This window comes from Etheostoma cragini, chromosome 13 (genome assembly GCF_013103735.1).
Source record: "Etheostoma cragini isolate CJK2018 chromosome 13, CSU_Ecrag_1.0, whole genome shotgun sequence".
Taxonomy (NCBI): domain Eukaryota; kingdom Metazoa; phylum Chordata; class Actinopteri; order Perciformes; family Percidae; genus Etheostoma; species Etheostoma cragini.
The window spans coordinates 2,543,808-2,564,095 of record NC_048419.1 but is presented as its reverse complement, the minus strand read 5'-3'; the positions used below and the strand labels follow the sequence as shown (position 1 = coordinate 2,564,095).

General features: G+C 40.3%; 1 protein-coding gene across 7 annotated transcripts; it reads right to left on the bottom strand.

Annotated features, from left to right (window-relative positions):
• Positions 1 to 104: 104 nt before the first annotated feature.
• On the bottom strand, positions 105 to 19,865 carry LOC117955795. Of its 7 annotated transcripts, none has more exons than XM_034890510.1 (24): positions 19,635 to 19,865; positions 17,973 to 18,138; positions 17,662 to 17,776; positions 16,991 to 17,156; positions 15,518 to 15,663; positions 14,530 to 14,608; positions 13,618 to 13,754; positions 12,596 to 12,691; positions 12,078 to 12,201; positions 10,848 to 11,026; positions 9,799 to 9,947; positions 8,375 to 8,565; positions 7,236 to 7,386; positions 6,337 to 7,118; positions 6,082 to 6,172; positions 5,895 to 5,985; positions 5,126 to 5,259; positions 4,589 to 4,710; positions 3,976 to 4,348; positions 1,802 to 1,921; positions 1,573 to 1,672; positions 1,317 to 1,406; positions 646 to 758; positions 105 to 263 (listed from the first exon to the last, which is right to left on the bottom strand). In XM_034890510.1, the coding sequence occupies exons 2-23, from the start codon at positions 18,097 to 18,099 to the stop codon at positions 662 to 664; spliced, it is 3,660 nt and encodes a 1,219-aa protein (XP_034746401.1). In that variant the 5' UTR covers positions 18,100 to 18,138; positions 19,635 to 19,865; the 3' UTR covers positions 105 to 263; positions 646 to 661. The 7 variants fall into 7 exon arrangements, 6 of the variants coding, with proteins under 6 accessions (XP_034746401.1, XP_034746400.1, XP_034746402.1 ...); XM_034890509.1 differs by having other exon boundaries at positions 9,799 to 9,950; positions 19,635 to 19,864; XM_034890511.1 differs by having other exon boundaries at positions 7,266 to 7,386; positions 9,799 to 9,950; positions 19,635 to 19,864.
• Between the last annotated feature and the right edge of the window lie 423 nt (positions 19,866 to 20,288).

Sequence of the window (20,288 nt, the reverse complement as noted above, 5' to 3'; positions counted from 1 at the left end):
GCACAGGAAACAATCTGTTATATCAAAAGAACTTCTAAACAGATTTCATTAAAATGCTTTTAACAATTCAAATGATTACAGCTGTAATTTGAAACCTTACATTAATAGAGTTGCAGGATAACAAACCTTGCTTAAAAACATAAACTAGTAACAGTGCACTACGAACACAACTTCCCTTTAAACGCCACACTAGTAACACAAAAGAACATTTCCCTTGCTGATTTGACTCATGAAGAGTGTGGTGCTGCTCCAACACAGTCCTCCTGTATTCACAAACATACAGAGTGGAAAGGGCACAGGAAACAAATTAAAAACCACAGAGAGATAATGGCGTGCATTTTTTTTTTTTTTTTAAATCATTAGGCACCAAAGTCTTGCAGTCTGTTTTGGTATGGGCGCCAGAAACCAAAGTAATTGATGAAACGATCTATTTCTAGCTACCTGTGCCATTGAAATAAGGCCTTTGCACATGCATCCAGCTCTACAATGATTGACATTTATAAACCGAATCAGGTGTATGTGTGGCTTTATGAATCCAATAAAGTGTTTTGTATGATGTGTATGCATATTTCTGTTTTTATGCGTACACACAGGTTGAATCTACTCTGAGTTTTATGCCCCTGGGGTTTTACATTCACACTTTACCAGTTGAGACCTGTTTTCAGGTGGTGGCTGAGTCAGCACTGGAGCTGACTCTGTGTGCATGGTCTCCTGCTGGGTGTTCATCATCACCAGTCTGACCTTCAAACAGCTGACACCTAGTGCAAGGGAGGCACTCTGTTAGGATATTTCTTTTCCTATTTTTCTGGACTAAAGTGTTACTGCTAAAATCCACGAGGCGTGTCTTTGCTGTGTTCTGGCGGAAGCAGTCAGCAACCTGCGCCTGGTGAAATTCCAGGGTTAGACAGCAAGTAACACTGCCATGCCATACTCAAGACCCAGTGCCAGGTACAAACCGTTGGAATGTTGTCAAGAAAAGAATTGTCTTTTCTTTTTGTAAGATTGCTTTTAATGGCCTTTAATCAACAGGATAGCGTGAAGACAGAAAGAGAGAGGAGGCATGATTGCAACAAAGGGCCCCGGGTCGGATTTTAACCTGGGCCGCTGCCAAGGCCTCAGCCCACGTAGGGCACACACTCTACTAAGTGAGCTAGAGGTCGCCCCAAAATAATTGACTTTTCTGCCTGATTAACTGTGCTGTCTTTAATTAGCAAAACAAACTGAAAAAAGTAAGAATATGAATTGAAATGCTTTTGAAATGAGTAGATTTTAAGTAGAATAAAGTAATGCCCCGTCTGTCGGTACTTAAAACTCACAATGTAGCAACCCTTCCACTTGCTCCTGGGCTCTTTCTGGTGCCCTCCACTACAAAGCCCTGCAGCACTTCATCTAGTGTTGAATTGGCTCTGAAAAATGAAAACACACACAGACAGTAGGTGCATTACCAGGACTTAGCTACAGGTGTTACAGTCTGAAAGAATCTGGAATTTTCTGTTGACTCAAGGCTAAGCAGATTGACATCATTGAGCCTGAAAAGTCAAATTGGAAATGGGTGGAGGTTGTGGCGCCCACCTTTTTGTGTCCTCCAATAAGCTGGGGCTTTGCTGTGACCCTAGAGACACCCTGAGCTCCTCCTTCTGATCTGCAAACACTGTGTCTGCAACAAGCTCACCTGGACAGACAAATCAATCCAAGACTTTTGGAATTATTGTTCAGTAAATAATACTTGACAAAATATTCCCAATTCAACTAAAGGCCAGATTCTTGAATATTTGTTACACTGTCGTGTCTTTTTGCTTACTGATCTTAACCAAGGCATTCTCCCCCATTTCTTCTCCATTGCCAAATAATCCTGTTATTTCCTTCTTCCTGTCACCAATATATTCTATGTCCTCCTCTTCCTCTACTTCTGACCCCACATCTTTAAAACAAAGTCAAATGCATAAATCTTCAAGCATCTATGCAGTGGTCAGAGGGATTGAAACAACACTACGGATGTTGATTTTGTTTTTCAAAAATAAATATTGGAAGTTTTGTTGTTGTCCAAAGATTTCCATTCAATCAGACCCAGTTGTTGGATGGTCAGCATCGTCAGTTTGAAATTCTACGTCTTTGATATGAGACTCAATGTTTACTGCTGGATGAAGTTAGTGCTAATGCTAACCTACTGTTGCTGCTGCTTCACATCAAAAGCTTTTTTTCCCTGTTGATTTAGGCTCCTAATGGTCACAAAAATAGAATAATTCACAAAAACGATTATTTTGCAAATTACGTCTTGCAAGTCAATTCTCTTTTTGTCTTCTATATTGAATGAAAGATTTTTTTCAAATGGAAAAGTATAAAAAGAAATCTACAGTTCTAGGAGTTTTCACTGTTGATTATTTGAATGTTTTTTTAAGTTCATTAAATGCCAAATACTTCCAAAAGAAGTGTTTGTTTTCAATCAGCTTTTCCATATGGAGCAGCCCTATGTTATTATTTTATTCCAAAATTTGTAATGCTGTAGAACCAGGAGCCTCATGTATAAACGTTGCAACTGCACAAAAAGATTGCATACACTGGTTTTCACGGATACTTTGTGATGTATAAAAAATTAACTTGCGGGCCATAACGCAAAGTCTTTTCTGGCTCTGTAATGTGGCGAATTCTAACTGAAAAGTGCAGAAAATCACCACACATTACAAAATAATGTTTCCACTTCACTCACTGGCATACGTCTGTGACCTTTTCTATGAAAAAACAATTATATCCATTGATCTTCAATAAATGTTTGATCATTTATGTGGATAATATTTCACATCTTTCACATTAAGGGTTTAATTCGCAGGCTACTTAACCTCTGTGAGGTCTGGAAATGGATGAAAATCCATTAAGAAAATATTTTTAGTAATCCTCTGTATTTCCCATGGATGATATATCTTACTCACTGTGCAACAAAAAGATTGGCACAGGAAAATGCAATAGCTTCTGTGAGTGTGTGGTTGCGGAAGCTCAGACATCCATGGTGTACAGGAGGCGGGACGCCATTTCCCCAGAAACAAATCCTGATTGATCCTATGGATGATTTGTAGGCTATGTAAATGAACAATGTGTACCCGGTCCACCAAACTTCTTTTTCTTGGCTGTCTTAATTCTGCACACTTCTCTGTTACTGTAGTCCTATTTACAGTTTTATTATTTCATCCATGCGTGGCGCAGCGGATCCCTGCGCACTGTCACCTGCCGTGGAGACGCTGGCCTCACTAACCACTCCTCCTCCTGAATCAGGTCTCCTGCATGCTGGACTCAGTTTCACTGAGCCTACTAACACTTAATACATAACATTACATCAGTGAGTTCAAACTGCTTACTTTGCGTGATCTGGACTGACATTGAGATGCATGTTGTTCTGTAACTGGTGTGGCGCTGACACTACTGGTTTGATTTCCACTTTGACATTAGACTTTTTATTTTTTTTATTTCTGCCGTAGTTTGGTGCATTCACTGCACGGTCAGCATTTGCCACTCTGGGCATTTTCTTTTATTAATTATCCGAGATGACAAACCTCTAGCAGAAAAAAAAAAATTCTCACCTCTGCGATCAGCACCTCCAACGTCACATTATTTATTTATTTTTTTGTCTGCGGAAGGACCTGTTGTGATTGGACAAAGAATGACGTCGGGACCAAATTTATAGTTGTTTCTATATTAATTTATAGGAGGAGGCAAGGCGGGATCGGTGGCTCGCTCATGTGCGCTCAATTTAACGTTGATTGTGATGTGCGTATAAAGGAAAGGTAGGCGTGACCCGGCGTACGCCAGGTTTTAGACATGTGAATATTTCTGTGCCTAGGTAAGTTTTACCTACGCCATCTTCTGGTGTGAAAGCTGCACAGTCTTTTATACATGAGGCCCCAGGGCTCTGTGTTGATACAGGGATTTAGTGCGTAAAGCCTGACCACAGGGGGACTGTTCATCAGACATGTTGGTACTCACCTCTCTGTGTGTTACAACAGCCACGCTCTTCTTCCTCACTGCCTTCTTCAACATGCCTTCCTTCCTCCTCGTCCATGTTTCTTACTTCTTCGGTGCACCCTTTGACTATCTGCAATCCTTCCTCCATTTTCTCAAGCTCGTCCTCTGCCCTGTCCACTTCTTCTGCCTCCGAAGATGGTTGACTAGTTCCATCCATTTCCTCCTGCCTCTCTCCAATCTGCTCCTGTTTAGACACTACTGCTCCCTCTTCTTCTTCTTCTTCTTCTTCTTCTTCTTCTTCCTGTTCTAGCTTATGCTCTCCAATGAAGCTGTGAGATATAGTATCTGGCTGCCCTTCCTCCTGGCTGGCTGGGTCTACGTCGAAAGGTGGAGGCTGAAAAATAGACAGGTAAGAGCAAATATGGCTCAGCTTTAAGAACTTTTTCTCTTAGTGTTATTACTAATCTTCTAGAACCAACACAAAACAAATATGTAAGACAAGCAGTATATAGTATGGGATGTTGTAGCTGGAGTGAATTAAAAGGAGACAAGTTGACACTTCATTAGAATGCTTTGGGTCAATCCAGAGACCTCTGCAGAAATCTACACTGGTGAATGAAATGAGTGACTTTACCCAGCTTTCTCTTGGTGTGGTGAAACTCTCAGTCCTGAGATACACAGAGCTGGGGTGACTGCAGGCAGGGGAGTCCGCGAGATTGGCCTCAATCATTCCTGTCATCACCTTCCGGCATACGTCTGTCAAAACACAACACGAGCAACATGCAAAGACCTTATGTGACTTATCTTCTCCTTCATTTGAATTTAAATGGTCATAGTTGTCCATCAGTGGGTTTACATGCACGTAAGTAGGCAGGTTACAGTTGTCTTCCTCCAGTAAAGTAAAAGTAATGTAAATGCAAATCTTCTTGTATCTCCCTTCCTGTCCATCTACTCTCCTTGGTGCTGTGTGACAACTAAGTTACAAGGGCATAGCTAGCATTTCTTATGCATATTTAAATGTTCTAGATATGTGATCCATCTCCACCTGTTATTACTAGTAAGTTTAAACTTGGGGGGACTGCCTAAACATGTATGGGTGTAAATACCCAAGTCAAATGATGTGAAAAATAGAGGTTCTTTTAATTCCAGTGAACATTGTGTGTGGTTTTACCTGGGCTACGTGGGGTACTGTTACAGGGTGGGGCTTGTCCGCATACAGAGATAGTGTAGAGTTTCTCCTGAGGCTGAGCTGGAGAGTATGAGATGCTGGAGAGTTCAGCCAGCCCAGCCATGTCAAAGTGAGCCCTACACACAAACACACACACACACACACACACACAGTGAACACCAGTTCTTCTGTTTTTAACTTAATTGTATGAGTGGCAGCACAGATATGCTCCTATTAATATTGTTGTTAAGCTGATCTGCTGTTATCTGTTCTACAGTGATTGTAGTTGTTAAAAGACTTGGAGGTGATCAGCAGACTAGTTTCTCTCTTAGATAGTGACAGTTAGATGTTATTGTGGACAGTGTTATATGTGCTACTAGCAGGCCATTTTATATCCGATCAAAGTTCATATTTGCCCCCCAAAGTTCCCCTTCCCTATGTGTAAACATTTACTTTGCAGGCATCAGTAGGCCAACTCTTTACAGTACGCAATTCCTAAAGCTTTCACTGCATTGTTTATGTGTGTTTTTCAAAATTATTAATCCTTCCTGTCTTCCTGCATTTTGACTGACACTCCAGGAACCCGGGGCCTTCCTATATGTACAAACACATCCTTTTCTACAATTGTCTTTGGCCTTATCGTGCTGTGGATGTGCCTTAATTATTAATAGTTTTCACTCACACACTACTCTATGTAACGTCATCTAATCTCATATAAATCCTAAATACATTTTACAACATATAGCACTTAGGTCCATAACAGTTTCCTTACGTGTTAGTGTTGGGTGTATACAGAGCCTGTGTTACACTGATTTCAGGATCAGAGTCTGTTTTCTCAGAGTTGTTGGGAAAGCTCTCATATTCTGGGGAAAATACATTGAAATTACGAGTTAAACATTTACACTGGTTTGCATACACTGTCCTCACACATTCTTTTCACACTTCAGTCAATGTCTTACTGGTGTTGTGAGTATCTAGCAGTAAACTCCCACTAGCTGCTGGCCTGCACACCTCCATTGTAATGTCTGCATTTTCTTGTGAATTGGATTTCTGGAAAAGACATTTCACAGTTTACTCTTACTTGAACTGCTTGGCTTCAGGCAGACACTCACTCCCAACCCCAGAAGGAACAACAAATTAGGAAACTCAGTATAGAGATGTGTGTCTGACAATTGTAAAACACTGTAACAGTCTTGTTGAGTAAACCCATGTACCTGCTGCTTCTTCCCAGAGACGATGTTGAGGAAGCTGCTGTCCAGTGCTGATCTGTACTGGCTCAGCTCCCCCGTGCTGTGATCAGCTACTGAACGTTTCTCCGTCATGTAGCACTCTGAGGAAAGCCAAGGTGGCGACCAGCCCTCCTCATACTGCGGCTGTTCAGCTGGATAGCGATTCAGCCATAAAGCCAGCTCTTCCTGGCTCAGCAGTTCCCAATCCCTGCTCACAAGCTGGGCCTCCAGATTCCTTCCCCATTGATCTCCCCCGTGCGGCAAGAGACAGTACTGTTTAGAACGTGGTCCAACTGCAACGCTAACTCCTGAAAGATTTGTGGAGGACATAGAGAAGGAAGAAAGGGAGGAGGTACAAGAGGCGTCGGTGTGGATATTAGAAGGAGCATCTCTGAGCCGGGTCGCTGAGTCTAGCCACGGGTGGTCCAGCTGGGGGTGTTTCTCCACTGTGTCTAGGCTCCTGTTGGCCTGCTGCAGCAGCTCCCGGGACACTTTGAGGTTGACCGCAATGGTGCTGATCTGTTGATCTGAGATCAGTTTCAGGCTATCCAGCTGCTCCACTAGCTCTTTGTCTATGCCTGCCTCTGGTTCAGGTCCTTCCTCAATACTAACTGAGTCAAACTCAGCACGCATAGGAAGCATGTCTTTGTAAGGGTACACATGATGGAGAATTGTTTCTCCCTCCATAAATTCATCTCTTTCTCTCCCCAGGTTTGGTCTTTCTCCACTGTACAGCTGTCTTCCCCCTACTGTGTCTGCCTTGGCAACTAAAGGAGACGGAGGAATTCATAATCAATTTGTGATGAATTGTGTGCCTGTCTGAAGCACATTAGTTGTATATTTTGCACACAATATCAATCTTTTTTGATACATGTGAACCCTACATGGCCATGTTTGTGTGTTGTGCTCAGTACCGCTCTGTACTGGTTCCTCCACAATGGTTTGCTCTGCTGTGGTCTGGACTTCAGATGGCCCCAGATCTGGTTCTGGGTAAACACACAGACCACCACTCAACTGTTCCTCCAGTGAGAACCTCTGCAGCACACACACACAAACAATCATGTGAAGGCATTTCTCAGGATCATAACATTGGAAATGTATGGCATCATGTTAAAACTCAATCTTTGATATTTGTTGCAGGCCTCTTCATAATCCCAGGTGCATTTTAGAAATTATTATTTGAAACATTATCGAAAAAAATATTACAAGAATATTGTTGATGATGGATGCTAAGGTGTTTATATTCGTTCATTCACTCTGTTTGGTTTCTGAAGAGGAGAATGTTGCTGTTATCTGTTGTCTGTTATAGGGCTGTGCAATTATTACATCTTTTAAAGACAGAGTCATTGAGAAAACCAATTATTTTGTACATTTTCATGTAAACTCTTACTGTGTCTTGTGTACAGGATGAGAAAGAAAGGTGCAAAGGGGAAAAGCTTTAAAGGGAAAATTTGCTGTTCAAGGTGTTTTCACTGTTAATTTCATTACATTTTTTACAGTTTTTAAAATTCAACAATTGCAACATCTTTCCAAAAGTTAATGAGAAATCATATTAAAAAATCCTTATTTTAATATTGACAAAGTAATTGTGATTATGCTTTTTACCACAATCAAGAAGCCCTAGTCTGTTTATACCAAATTCCTTTGGGTTACTATCCCTGTGTAACAGTGTCTGTGGAAGGACAAAGAGGAAATTTCATAATAATCAGACTTTGGAAGATCCCACTTTCTTTTTCATTCTGCAGCTGCAATTGAACTTTAGATTGCATTTTTGCACAGAATGAGGACTGTGGATTTTGTCCCATTGTGCTCGAGGAAAGGATCTCTTTGCAGCCAGTATGGACATGGGGGAAATTACAGCAATCAATGTTATGGTTTCAGTGTACAAATGGGCATGCCAATAATGTTTTAAAATGTAACTAAAACATTGTGAATTTGTCCTTAAGCGCAGAACAATGAATCCATAAATACACATAAACACACCTTAACCTTGCAGAGACAGAATCCCATAGAGTGAGGCTACCTTGATGTCATGTTGTAGCATGTAGCGCAGGCTCTGGAGGCTGCAGGTGCGGTCCCGTGGGTGCAGCTTCAGGCCTTTCAGGACCACATCGTAGTAAGGCTGTGGAATGCTGCTGTCTACTGCCAGGGCCCGTCCTGCATCCATTGCCTGTTTTATAACGGTCAGGTCCACTGTGTCCCATGGTTCACGATCTGAAACAATGTATGAAATGTTGGAGACTAACAATATCTATTTGAACAAACTGTCACCTATTATATGTATATTACATGTATTATATTACCGTAATTCCTCAAATAAAGACTGGTAGTCAATTCAAAGCCGGGCCTCGGATAATGGTCGGGGGCGTGGTCAACACGGACAAATAAAGGCCGGCCTCAAATTAAGGCCGAGGAAAAAATAGTTTGGATAATCTCCCAAGTGCCTTTCATATAATGTCCAATCAATTTTACCGTAATGTATATTTCTACCAATTTAATTTAACAGATTTAACAATTTATTCATGATTTTTTTCTGGGTTATGGTACTCATGTAAAGTATTATTTTCCTACAGGTCTTTTAGTCAGTGCGGCTGTTTTGTCTGTTACTCAGCCAAGTGTAGTGTGTTGTAACAAACAGGTGCCAACAGATAGCAGGAGCTACATTGGATGTAACAAGTGTCTAAATTAGTGAAAGCAGAAAATGGCGGACCTTGCAACAACAAAACAAGAAGAGTTTTAAAGCATGGTGAAAAAGCTGCGAGACATTTTGACATTGACCCCAGAAGGATCCAATACTGTAAGAAACAGAAGGATGATCTGACGAGATGAGCCGACTGGAGCAGAGCACGGCGAGCTAGGTGGAGGTGGGAGGAAAAGAGTTAGCCTGGAGCTAGAAACGAAGCTAGCTAGCTAACGTCTGTAATGTTAATCAGATAGTGGTGTCCATACTGTATGCTCTTATTGTAAGCTACCAGCAGAACTGTTGTACCAGTATTTGAAATAAATATTTGGTAGGCTACATTTTCAGGGTTCATTGGAAATAAAAGCCTGCCTCTAATAAAAGTCTGCTTAAAATAAAAGCTGTGTAACTTCTGCGGTTCTGGTAAATAAAGGCACCGGCTTTTTTTGAGAAAATACGGTATATATACGTATATCCTACAACTACAGAAAGTTCCTCCATGCTCTTGGTTTATTTGTCATAATTTCCTGGTTGAAATACTCTCTGTTCAATTTTAAGTTTATTAGGGCCAAATTTCATTTGATAGAGAAAGGGAAAAGCACAAGAAAACACAACATGTTATTTACAAAATTCTATTCTGGTTTCAATTCTATATTTTCTGAGACCACAATAACTGTGAAATCATCTTAACAATAGGAAAGGCAACAACATATTCCCTGACATACATTGTTGAAGTCCAAAATGAGAAGGCAGGAAGTGAGAGCTACCTGTGTAAAGTTCCTGGATCACAGCACACAGACTGTAGATGTCCGCTAGCTCTGTGCACGGCCGCTGTTTAATGACCTCTGGAGCAGCCCATCTGTAGAAGCTGGGGGGCAGGACTGTGTGCATGGGGGGTTTCACACATGTACTTTGACTGCTGGACACACACACACACACACACACACACACACACACACATACACACATACACAAAATATGATTATTTCCAGCAGTGCAGTGAAAAAAATATTTATCAGGATTTGAGACCCTCTCTATTGGGAAATATTCAACAGGTTTTTTGCATCACATCTGTCTCATTTACAATGCCATCTAATTTCATCTACTGTACACAGTAAATAGCATGTTTCGAATCATGGAACCTTCTATTCACTACAGACCAACAACTGTCTGGCACTGACCTTGATGCCCCCCGCCATGTTCTAAAGTTTGTAGAAATACTCTGCTATGTACAACATTGTTTTAATATGGTTTTGGTTTCTCCTTTTTTGAGAAATTCTGGAGCTGGCCTTGCAACCCGCATCCCACTGCGCTAGGTAAATTGGTAAATGAGTGCAAGATGGCTAAAGCATCTGAGAGACTCAGCCATACATGTTTGAGCCTCACAGCAGGTCCAGACCTAAGACCCCAAAGTGTAACTGACTGGGCTGCTCAGACCTGTCAACAATCTGCACAATACTTTCAACGTGTCTGAACCCAGCGCCATTCAGACTCAGATTAGGCACAAAAATCAGCATCTAGCAGACATGTAGTAGGTGTATTTAGCGTCTATTAGTTGTTTATGTTGTTTGTTAGCCTGTTAGCTTGTAACTGGCCATGGCTGACAGCGACAATAATAGTGTTTTTGTTCCCTGTACTGAAATTAGTCAGACTAAATATTGAAATGGTCATTCAGTCTGATCAGGCAACAAAAAACTGAATATACTCTAAATTCTCAGATATTTATTTTAAACACTCTTTTATCAATCAGGAAGTTAAATTTGTACCTCCTCCATCGAGGATACATTGGGCCTGGTGTAGGCTTGGGCCTGCCTACCTGGGGACCATGAAGCATAAACCAGTTAGTTTGGCTACTGTGAACTTTGTGAGGACCACACTGTGGGAAGACAGGGCCCTCATCACCAGGCCTCCTCTGTGGATGTACTGAAGACCTTCACAGACCTGCAAGATCACTGACAGCAGCCACATGTCCTGCAACACTGGAAACTCTGCACGCTGCAGGGACAAGGAGTACACACACACGTATATCAATACACAATCCATAATATACTTGTGGATTTTACTTGTCCAGTATTGCTGGACCGAATGAAAATGAATGTGCATAAATGTAAATATTATAAATGTGTGTACATCCTTGTTAATGTTGCTATGTGTATTATTTTGTGTTGGTGCATTAATACATTATCATCTTTACACATATATTTATGTTAAAATGTTTCTTCTTTCATGTTTTGTGCCCGATCACCCTCTTGAAAACAAAACGTGGCACCGCAAGGAGTTTATCCCCAAATTCAAATTAATTATTGACAAATGAAATTCAATGATGCTTTGGATTTGAGTACGGTGTATATCCTGTAGAGGTTTCTGTGTAAAATGCCTTTATGTTATTTTCCGTGATTGTTTTGGTCACTTCTTCTTTGAACTCTGTGAAGCAGGAGAAGGAATGCTACAACTTTCCTTCCATTGCTATTACTTGCAAATGACACAAACTGTAACTTCAGACTGGTGTACCTGTTTGAAACATAAATCAAACAATATGTTTCTGGGACAGAAAGTGTCAGGCTTTGTACACCTTTTCCAATGTCAAATTTAAGCACTTTTCAAACACTTTCAAGGTCCATTTTAAAGCTTTTTCCAACACCTTACACCACCGTAAATTACATACCAATACATAGTCAAATTATTATTTAGTGTTTTTGTCACAATAAAAGACATAATGCTATAAACAGCCAAAACTGTGTTTTGTAATAGCAGAAGAAACAGATACTAATTAATTAATAATAATATTTTTTTCAAAATATATCACCGTGGCTGTGGCAACAGAATCAAAATCAACACACCCTTGATGTTCTGTGTGTGTGTGTTGCGCTAGGTCACGGCAGTTTCCTGCAGCGTCACTACGATAACCAGCTACGCTCGCCTCACACATGAGGCAGTACTAAATCTGCAATGGAAAATGGAGGATGGGGCAGAGTCGTGTGGAGCAGAGCTGGAACTAGCAGTGGGTAAGCACCATTAAGTAATCCTCTAGGTGTATCTCTGTTACCCTGTTGTGCAGCAGGTTGTGCAGCGTGCCGACGTTGACAGGTTCAAACACCAGACTGGTCCTCTGGAGGTCATCAGATACACTCACTGCCATCAGCTGCAGCAGCTGTGGGTGGAACAGCTGGCTGTCACACACACACACACACACACACACACACACACACACACACACACACACACACACACACACACACACACACACACAAACGCACACACACACACACACACACACACACACACACATACACACACACAAATTTAATTTTGTTAAATGAAACTAATGTTAGTTTGCGACAGCTGATATGCAGCAAAATGCTCGCACTGTAGAGCCCTGATGCCTATATCACAATGTTCACTTCATTTGATCCTGTTTTTCAATCACGTGGTAATTAAAAGGGATACATCTAACTATTATACTACTATAATAACTATAATAACTATTATGATGTTATCTTACTTTAGTAAACAAAACCACAACCAAAAAAATGACTTTCTTACACACATCCTGTTCTCTCTCACCTGCAGTACTCTTGTTCTATGAGGAGCAGGTCCAAATAGGCTGTCTGACTGTCCCTCATTGTCTTCACTGTCACCCTGGAGCCCCTCCAGCTGTAACTGAAACACACAATTGCACACAATATGGTCAGCGATGTAATAAAGGATCTCTTGGTTGAAGAGCAGGTCCGACTGAACCCATCATTTGTTTCTTAATGGTTGTTCCTTAATGGATTAAATACTTTTAAATACTCCTTTGATGCTTATTTTTATACTTATCAGTACATCTGTCAGTATCCCTTAATAACTTGGGATTGACTGACATATTTTCCAATTATGATTTGATAAAAACATTGTAAAATGGATACCAACAAATGTGTGAATCAATCCATAAAAATACATGAACTCAAGTTGTCTTTAGTACAGATGATTGAAAAACTAAAAGGTTATTCCACTGTGTTTCGTTGTGCAGCAGCCCCCTCTTCACACACTAATGGTTCTTAGCACTGTGTTTGACATTATTGAGAGCTACTGATGAACAAAGTCAAATTCCTTGTTTGTGTCAACATTGTGATTCTGGTGTGGTTCAAGAGTAACGAGACCTGCTTGAAGAGGTTGTCTTAGTACGCTTTCAAACAAACTCTAGAGCGCTTCGTTTGTGGTGAGAACATGATCCAACCTGGAACCGCACCAACAGACAGCGGCAGAGCAGGGTGAAGCCATGGTCAGCAGAGCAGATGTAGTAAAGTGCTCGCAAAAAACAATGTCTGATTATTGAAATGAAATTAGCTTGTTTGACCATGGAGATGCTTAAAATTTGCACTAGTCCAAAACACAGGACCTTATTCCTGTATTTACTTTCTTGCTCCCGCCCTGGACACATCCGACCAATAAGAGAAGTGAACGGTCTTCCGTGATTTGTAATGACACATTTTGGTCCCCATGGATTTTTCCAGGTGTGAAACAAAATTGAACCAAGGGAAAATCACATATTTCCAAACTCATCAACTGCTGCAGAGCAAAGCAAACAAAAGTAAGGGTCTTACTTGGTCATTGAGGTCAAAGAGCCACATGTGAAGGAGAGCAGAGGTTCATCATCATCAGCCTGGCTCAAATCACTGTCTCTGATCAGTGGAATAGATGCTGGCACAGCCAACGTCGGGCAGGGCCTGTTAACACACAGCTAGACAAACATACACAAGGAGAACACTCAGTCCACTAGTATCACAGGGTAATTTATTATTTTACAGTGACTTTAAGTTTGTGTCCTATCCACACAAGCTTTTCAGATCAGAGGGAGAGTGTGGGGAACATCCATAACACACCTGCCTCAGCCTGGTGGCGGGGACAATCTACAAGTGCATGTGCCACAACTAAATGTTTTCAATAAAACATGATTTTCCAACTGTAAAAACATGTAATCTGCTATTTAATTCTGAGATTGAAAGGGACTCAAAAGCTGATACATAACTATTAGCATGGATGTGGGAAACTTCCATGGGTGTCAACAGCTAAGCCGTAGGGAGTTGGGCTGGGAACCGGAGGGTCGCTTGTCCCCGTACGGAGCAAAGTATGGTGGTGGAATGGTAGTTGGAGAGGTGCCAGTTCCCTTCCTGGGCACTGCCAAGGTGCTCTTGAGAAAGGCACCGAACCCCCAACTGCTCGGGGCCACTTTCCATGGGCAGCCCCCTCACTCTGACATTTCTCCATTAGTGCATGTATTATGTAATTCAGGCCTGTTTGTAATAACAACAGAGTGTAAAGTGTAGTTTCCCCTTGTGGGATTATAATAGTATAATTTTAAAAAAAAGTGTTAAAAACAGCATGACTATTATGCTTAGTTGGTATGCACATTATATAACAAGCCCCAGGAGATTGTCCACCCTTGGCTTAGACTGCATACATAAAGTCCCAATGTGTAAATCAGCATATATTTTACACTGTATGAAGTGATTTACCTTTCCAAAACCTAAACAGAGGGCTGTTGTACCAGAAGACCTGCTGTTTGTCCTCTTATTGAAGTGCTTGTCATTTCCACTAAAATGAGTAGAAACACAAAAACAAACAAAAGAATCAGTTGATTAAATATTATATAAACAACAACAGAACTGTGGGTAGGTAATCATAAAACAGTGTTTATACTAACAAGCTATTCTCTCATATACGTCAGATTTTGTGGTACATTTTTTGTATAACAATTCCTCTTAAAGTAATCTATCTTTGAGGTGGACAAAACACAATTCACAGCACATTACTCTCATCTGTTTTACAGCATATCCTCTTATCAGCTTTATTATGCCATCTTTATAGGTCGGACCTGAGGTTATTACTGTGTGTTGGGGCATAAGGCCTCTGATGTCGGCATGTTTTGCACAACTCTTTTGGGAATCTATTCTCATATGTCATATTACACAATACTCAACCTGATGTTGCTCTGCACACTGAGTAGGGGATGGTGATTAAGTCTCTTGTTGAACCGCCTGCTTGACTTTCAATTACAGATTTTGCTCTGCACGTATTATTCTAAAGTATAATAGAAGGAAGTAGAACCTTCATTTCCAGTATTAAATTGTAGTATTTCCTGTATTGTAGGAAGTGGATAATCTGTGTATGTCAGAAGTTGTGAGTTGTTCACACAGGATGTGGTTTAGGAATGAGGACCACAACACATTCCAAAGCAGAAATGGAGGATTCAATTAATGGTCTATTTCATTACATTGACTTCTTGGTAAAAGCCCTGGTTTGGTTTTCTGTCAGCATGTCTTGTGTAACAAATGTTTTTTGGGTTTGAGTGTCTGTTCAAGCCCAATGAGCATTAACAAAATTATTTAATTTTCTTTAAAAACAAAACTCTGGATAAAAAGCTCCTCTAAAAAAGCAAAAAGACTTTAAACATTAAATATGATGTATAGATGTATGATCCACATAGGGTTTTGTGCACCATACCGGGCTTTTAGACGATCCAGCAAAGATACAGGATGTAGCAAGATGGATGTTGACATGTGGGACAAGCTAGAGTTGAGCTTTGTCGCGCCTGGGCTCTGACACAGCTGTTGCATGGAGGACATGCAGATCTCCAGGAACTCTTGCATCTAGTGACATATAAGACGTTTGAGTTCCAGGTCTTAACTAAAGACTGATGCAAATGAATAGAACACTGACTGAGCAGTCTATTTTTTCATGTCATTTTTGACCTTTTGGACATACCTAACATGGTTGGTGCAGTTCAAACATCAGTGATCTACATAGTTATGCAAGATGATTAGGTAAACCTGGACACATATGGATTTCCTAGATCCTCCATGAGAAAGTATGAGTTAAAACAGAGATGTGTTGTACTTGCTTATAACCCCACGTGTTTTCACAATTATACAGAAACAAGTTATGGAGAAACATGTATTCATATTGACCAGATTGAGCTTATTCTAAAGGATAACTCCACTGTTTTTGCACATGAGGACTGGTTAACAAGTAATGGGAAGAACTACAGACAGATTTATTTTGTCCTATGTGGCTCTTGAGGAGCTTTGTTAACTATCAAGTGTTCAGACTGACGCGACACAATTGCATACAAAGTCCATGAAAAGAAAAAGGAGAGCTCTCTGGAGGAAAATAAAATAAATTGGACTTACTGCTACGTTTGAGGTCGGTAAGAGAAATACACTGCTATGTAGTTTGCAGCTAACTTCTGCAGTTGGTACATTGGCTGTTTGATCGCAAGACCATTCTGAATGTTAGTCACACGGGTAGTACAAGCCGTAAATACACTTTGCATTCTGTGTGTAAACAACAATTACTAAACAATTCCTGCTGATTTCATCAGGTCAGGGTTTGGACAGAGACTGCTTCACTAACTGTAGGTGTGCACAGCAGCTTTTTATTGAAAAATGCTATTAAATTGGATTTTGCGTGGATAATCATAATGATAATGTTTTTGGAGTATGACACATTGTGATTACAAGTCAGGATACCCCTGCCTCTGTTGTCATTGATTTGGACATTAAATAAAAATCACTTAGTCTCTGTTAGTCCCTTTACTTTATGTAAGTGCAATGCTTAAACACCAATGTTTAGTTTTTTTAAATGATTTGGGGCATTTCAGGCATTCATTTCCACAGGACAGATGAAGACATAAAATGGGAGAGAGAGAAGGGGAATGACATGCAGCAGAGGGCCTCACGTTGGAGTCAAACCCAGGGATGTTGCATCAAGGAGTAAACCTCTATTTGTGTGGGCCTGCTCTACCAACTGAGCTAACCTAGCCACATGGAGTAGCTTTTTTATCAGACAAAGTGTCCGCTCATTTCAAATTCTGCCAACACTGTTGTTGCAACTGTGCATGTCCCACTTCACCAGCACCCAGTGAGAGAACACTGACACGCTCAAACTAAATTGCAGTGTTTCCATTCAGCAGTGTACCTTGTCACTGTCTTCCTGCTTTACAGCCCTGAGCCAATCAAAAGGAGTCCTGCCTTCCACATCATGCAGTCTTAGATCTCCTCCGGCATCCAGCAAGCAGCTCACCACTGAAGGGTTGCAGGAGAATACGCCTGCATGAACCGGGGTGCTCCCGTCATCACAGCGACTAGAAGAAAGTAGATTGTATTTCAATATCCTGTCACATGATAGCCATCATTTTCGGCGTTGTTAAACTATCAATGTAAACAACTCATTGTTTTGCAAGTCACAAATAAGCCTCAAGTCTTGGCGAAGAAGTTCTGAGTCAAGTCCAAAGTCATGACAAAAAAATCTCAAGTCAAGTCCAAGTCCGAGCCTTGCACCGTTATGTGCCCTTCATAAAATATAATTCTATTAAAATGTTTGAAACAAAAACAGCCATTAAGAATGTTAAGTTTATAGACACAAATGCTTTTTGAAATTTGTATTTATAACTTTTCCAAGGATTTTATCCTGGGACTATATATATATGTTTTTTTTATTTGGGTTAGGGGAGGGATAAAGCCATTCCAAGTCAGAAAGCTAAAGTCTGAGTGAAGTCAAGAGTCATTTGTGTTAAAGTCAAAGCCAAGTTGCAGTTCTTTTTTATATTGCCAAGTCGAGTAACTCGTCAGATTTCCGGCCAGACTCACTGGTTGGGATCAGCTCCGTAATGCAGGAGCAGCTCCATCACCTTGACTTGGCCCAGCAGAGCAGCACAGAACAGTGAAGTCTGACCCAAGTGATTCTCACAGTTCACATCAACACCTGGAACACATCAGAAAAGACTGAGACCACGTTTTTTTTGGCATTTTAAATATTTTAAGCAGTCTGTGTCTGACTTAAGAATAGTATTGACTTAAAAAATATATATATATAAATATATAATGCATTATGCCATACATTGATGTGTAACTGGTACAAGCTCAACCCAATACTTGAACTATTACAGTTGGTTACATACCCTTACTCAGCAGTTTCTCCAACTTGGTCAGATTTCTTTCTAAAGTGTATTTGTGCAGTTGAGCGTGTGCACCTCCAGTGGTCACAACACCCATATGTACAGGACAGGGGAATAGCAGCGCATTCATCCTGTTTCATCTGGTCCACCCAGCTGTCAGCAGATGGCACTGTGAATACAGTCATACTTGTCAAAGATGGTTTGTCTTTATGGATGCTTTCCTACCTAACATGGTTGGTGCAGTTCAAACATCAGTGATCTACATAGGTATGCACAATGATTTGGTAACCATGGACACATATGGATTTTCGTAGATCCTACATCAGAAAGTAGGTGTTGAAACATAGCCAGCATCTAACTTTAATAGCCAGCATCTAACTTTAACTACTCCACCTTGGAGTAATGTCTTGCTAACTTGCATCAGTCATCAGAATTTGATGTCTCTTCCCGTATCCAATGCTGATGTGGTAATGCAGGATGACAGCTTTGTTTTTACCTGCAGTCCATATGACCATAGGACCACCAGAACTAAAGGGTAACAACGTGTCCTATTTCCCTTACCAAACAAACTGAACAACAGGTGTGACCCATTGGAAGTGAAACATATGGCTTTTCTACTGTGGGCCTTGTACTGCATTGTACAAAACGTGAGCAGATTAATTTCTGGTGTGTGTATTGGTTTTATTTACCTAAATCTGATTCTGTGAAGGTACAGAGTAAATTGTTGAAAACAATATTGTACCAAATATTCAAAGTGGATTCTCTGTATATGTACAGGCTTAAGTAACTTCAGTTGTGAAAAGTAGGCAATACATTTTACTCAAGTACTGTGCTTATTCAATATTTAGGTACTTATACAATAGTTCTTCCCATTTTATTCTACTTTATACTTCTAATCCAGTATATATCAGAGAAAATTTAACATTCACTATTTTCTTACTTGTTAGAGGCAATAACGGTACAAGGCAGCACTTAACATTAACAATTAAATATACCAGTAAATAAGAACTAGTATTTTTACCTAAAATGTTGGAATGCACTAATGCCTTAATTTAGGCTATATTATTTTCAACTTGTGACGCTTCTCTCTGTGAGCTATTCTGTTTCGTCTTGAGTTGATGTAATACAAAGTTCCTTATGCAGATTTTTACTTGTAATTAATCATGTTTAATATTGTAGTAACGTCTTGCTAGTTTTACTTAAGTAAAGCATCAGTATATTTCATCTCGCCCCGGTTTCTGCCATCAAAAAGCATCTTCTCTGTGGGGTCGCCATTTTTTGTCGTTAGCCATAACATTTTCAGATTGTGTAACGCTAATGTTAGCCATTTGAAGTAACGTAAGCTAGTGCTATGTTAAGAATTGAATATAACGTTAGCATTAGCTAAAATATCCCGTCGGATAACACGGTACTTTCGGTTACAGCATACATGTAAAGATAACAATAAATAAATCAAAATAATTTGGCAAATAGCTAAATTAGCAAAACTGCTAGCTAACGTTAATACGAGGCTAACGTTAGCTAGCTAACTTTAGTTTTTCGTATGACATTAGCTAGCTAGCTAAAAAAAGACACCAGTAAAATAAATCTGACAACTGACAAAACTAAAGTGTATACCATATGAAGGCCTTATACGCAATGTTGAGAAATAAAATTTAGACTTACATATAGATTGTTGAACCGTTGTTTTTAACTTCTTTTAGGCACAGCAACTGTTTTAATGGAGTAACTACCATTAGGGTCTGACCCGCCGGCTCGTCACTTTCGGCCAATCAAACACGAGTTACGGTCACCTTGACTCAGCTGTTGGCCTACTACAATTTTATATCACTAGCTATATTATTTCTATGTTTTATACATGCCTTGCATACCCAGAATACAGTTTATAAAACTAGATATAGACTGAGATAGGGTCCCTTCAAGATATAGTAAAATAACTGCCACATTGGTGTTTCTGTACTTTTACATTAGGCTATATTGTGCTTCACTGATTCCAACTAATTTTCAGTTGTACAAAATGTCCACAAACTAATTGCCACACAGTGACCCTTCGGCCTTTTAACAACCCAAGTTGTATCAACATTGACCTATGGTTTCAGAAAAAGACCACAGTACAAAAAAGGCTTAGCCAACACTGCCACCTAGTGACCACAACCCGGAACTCTCAGGGTGAGTTACCTATAGTCTTATGACAATTCATAGGCCAATATGAATATGAAATTGAAACGGAGGTATTGAATGGTGCATCTTCTAATTCTGCAGAAACTTGCCAATCAGTAACCAGTAAACACTTTAGTACAATTCACATCCCTGTCAGAT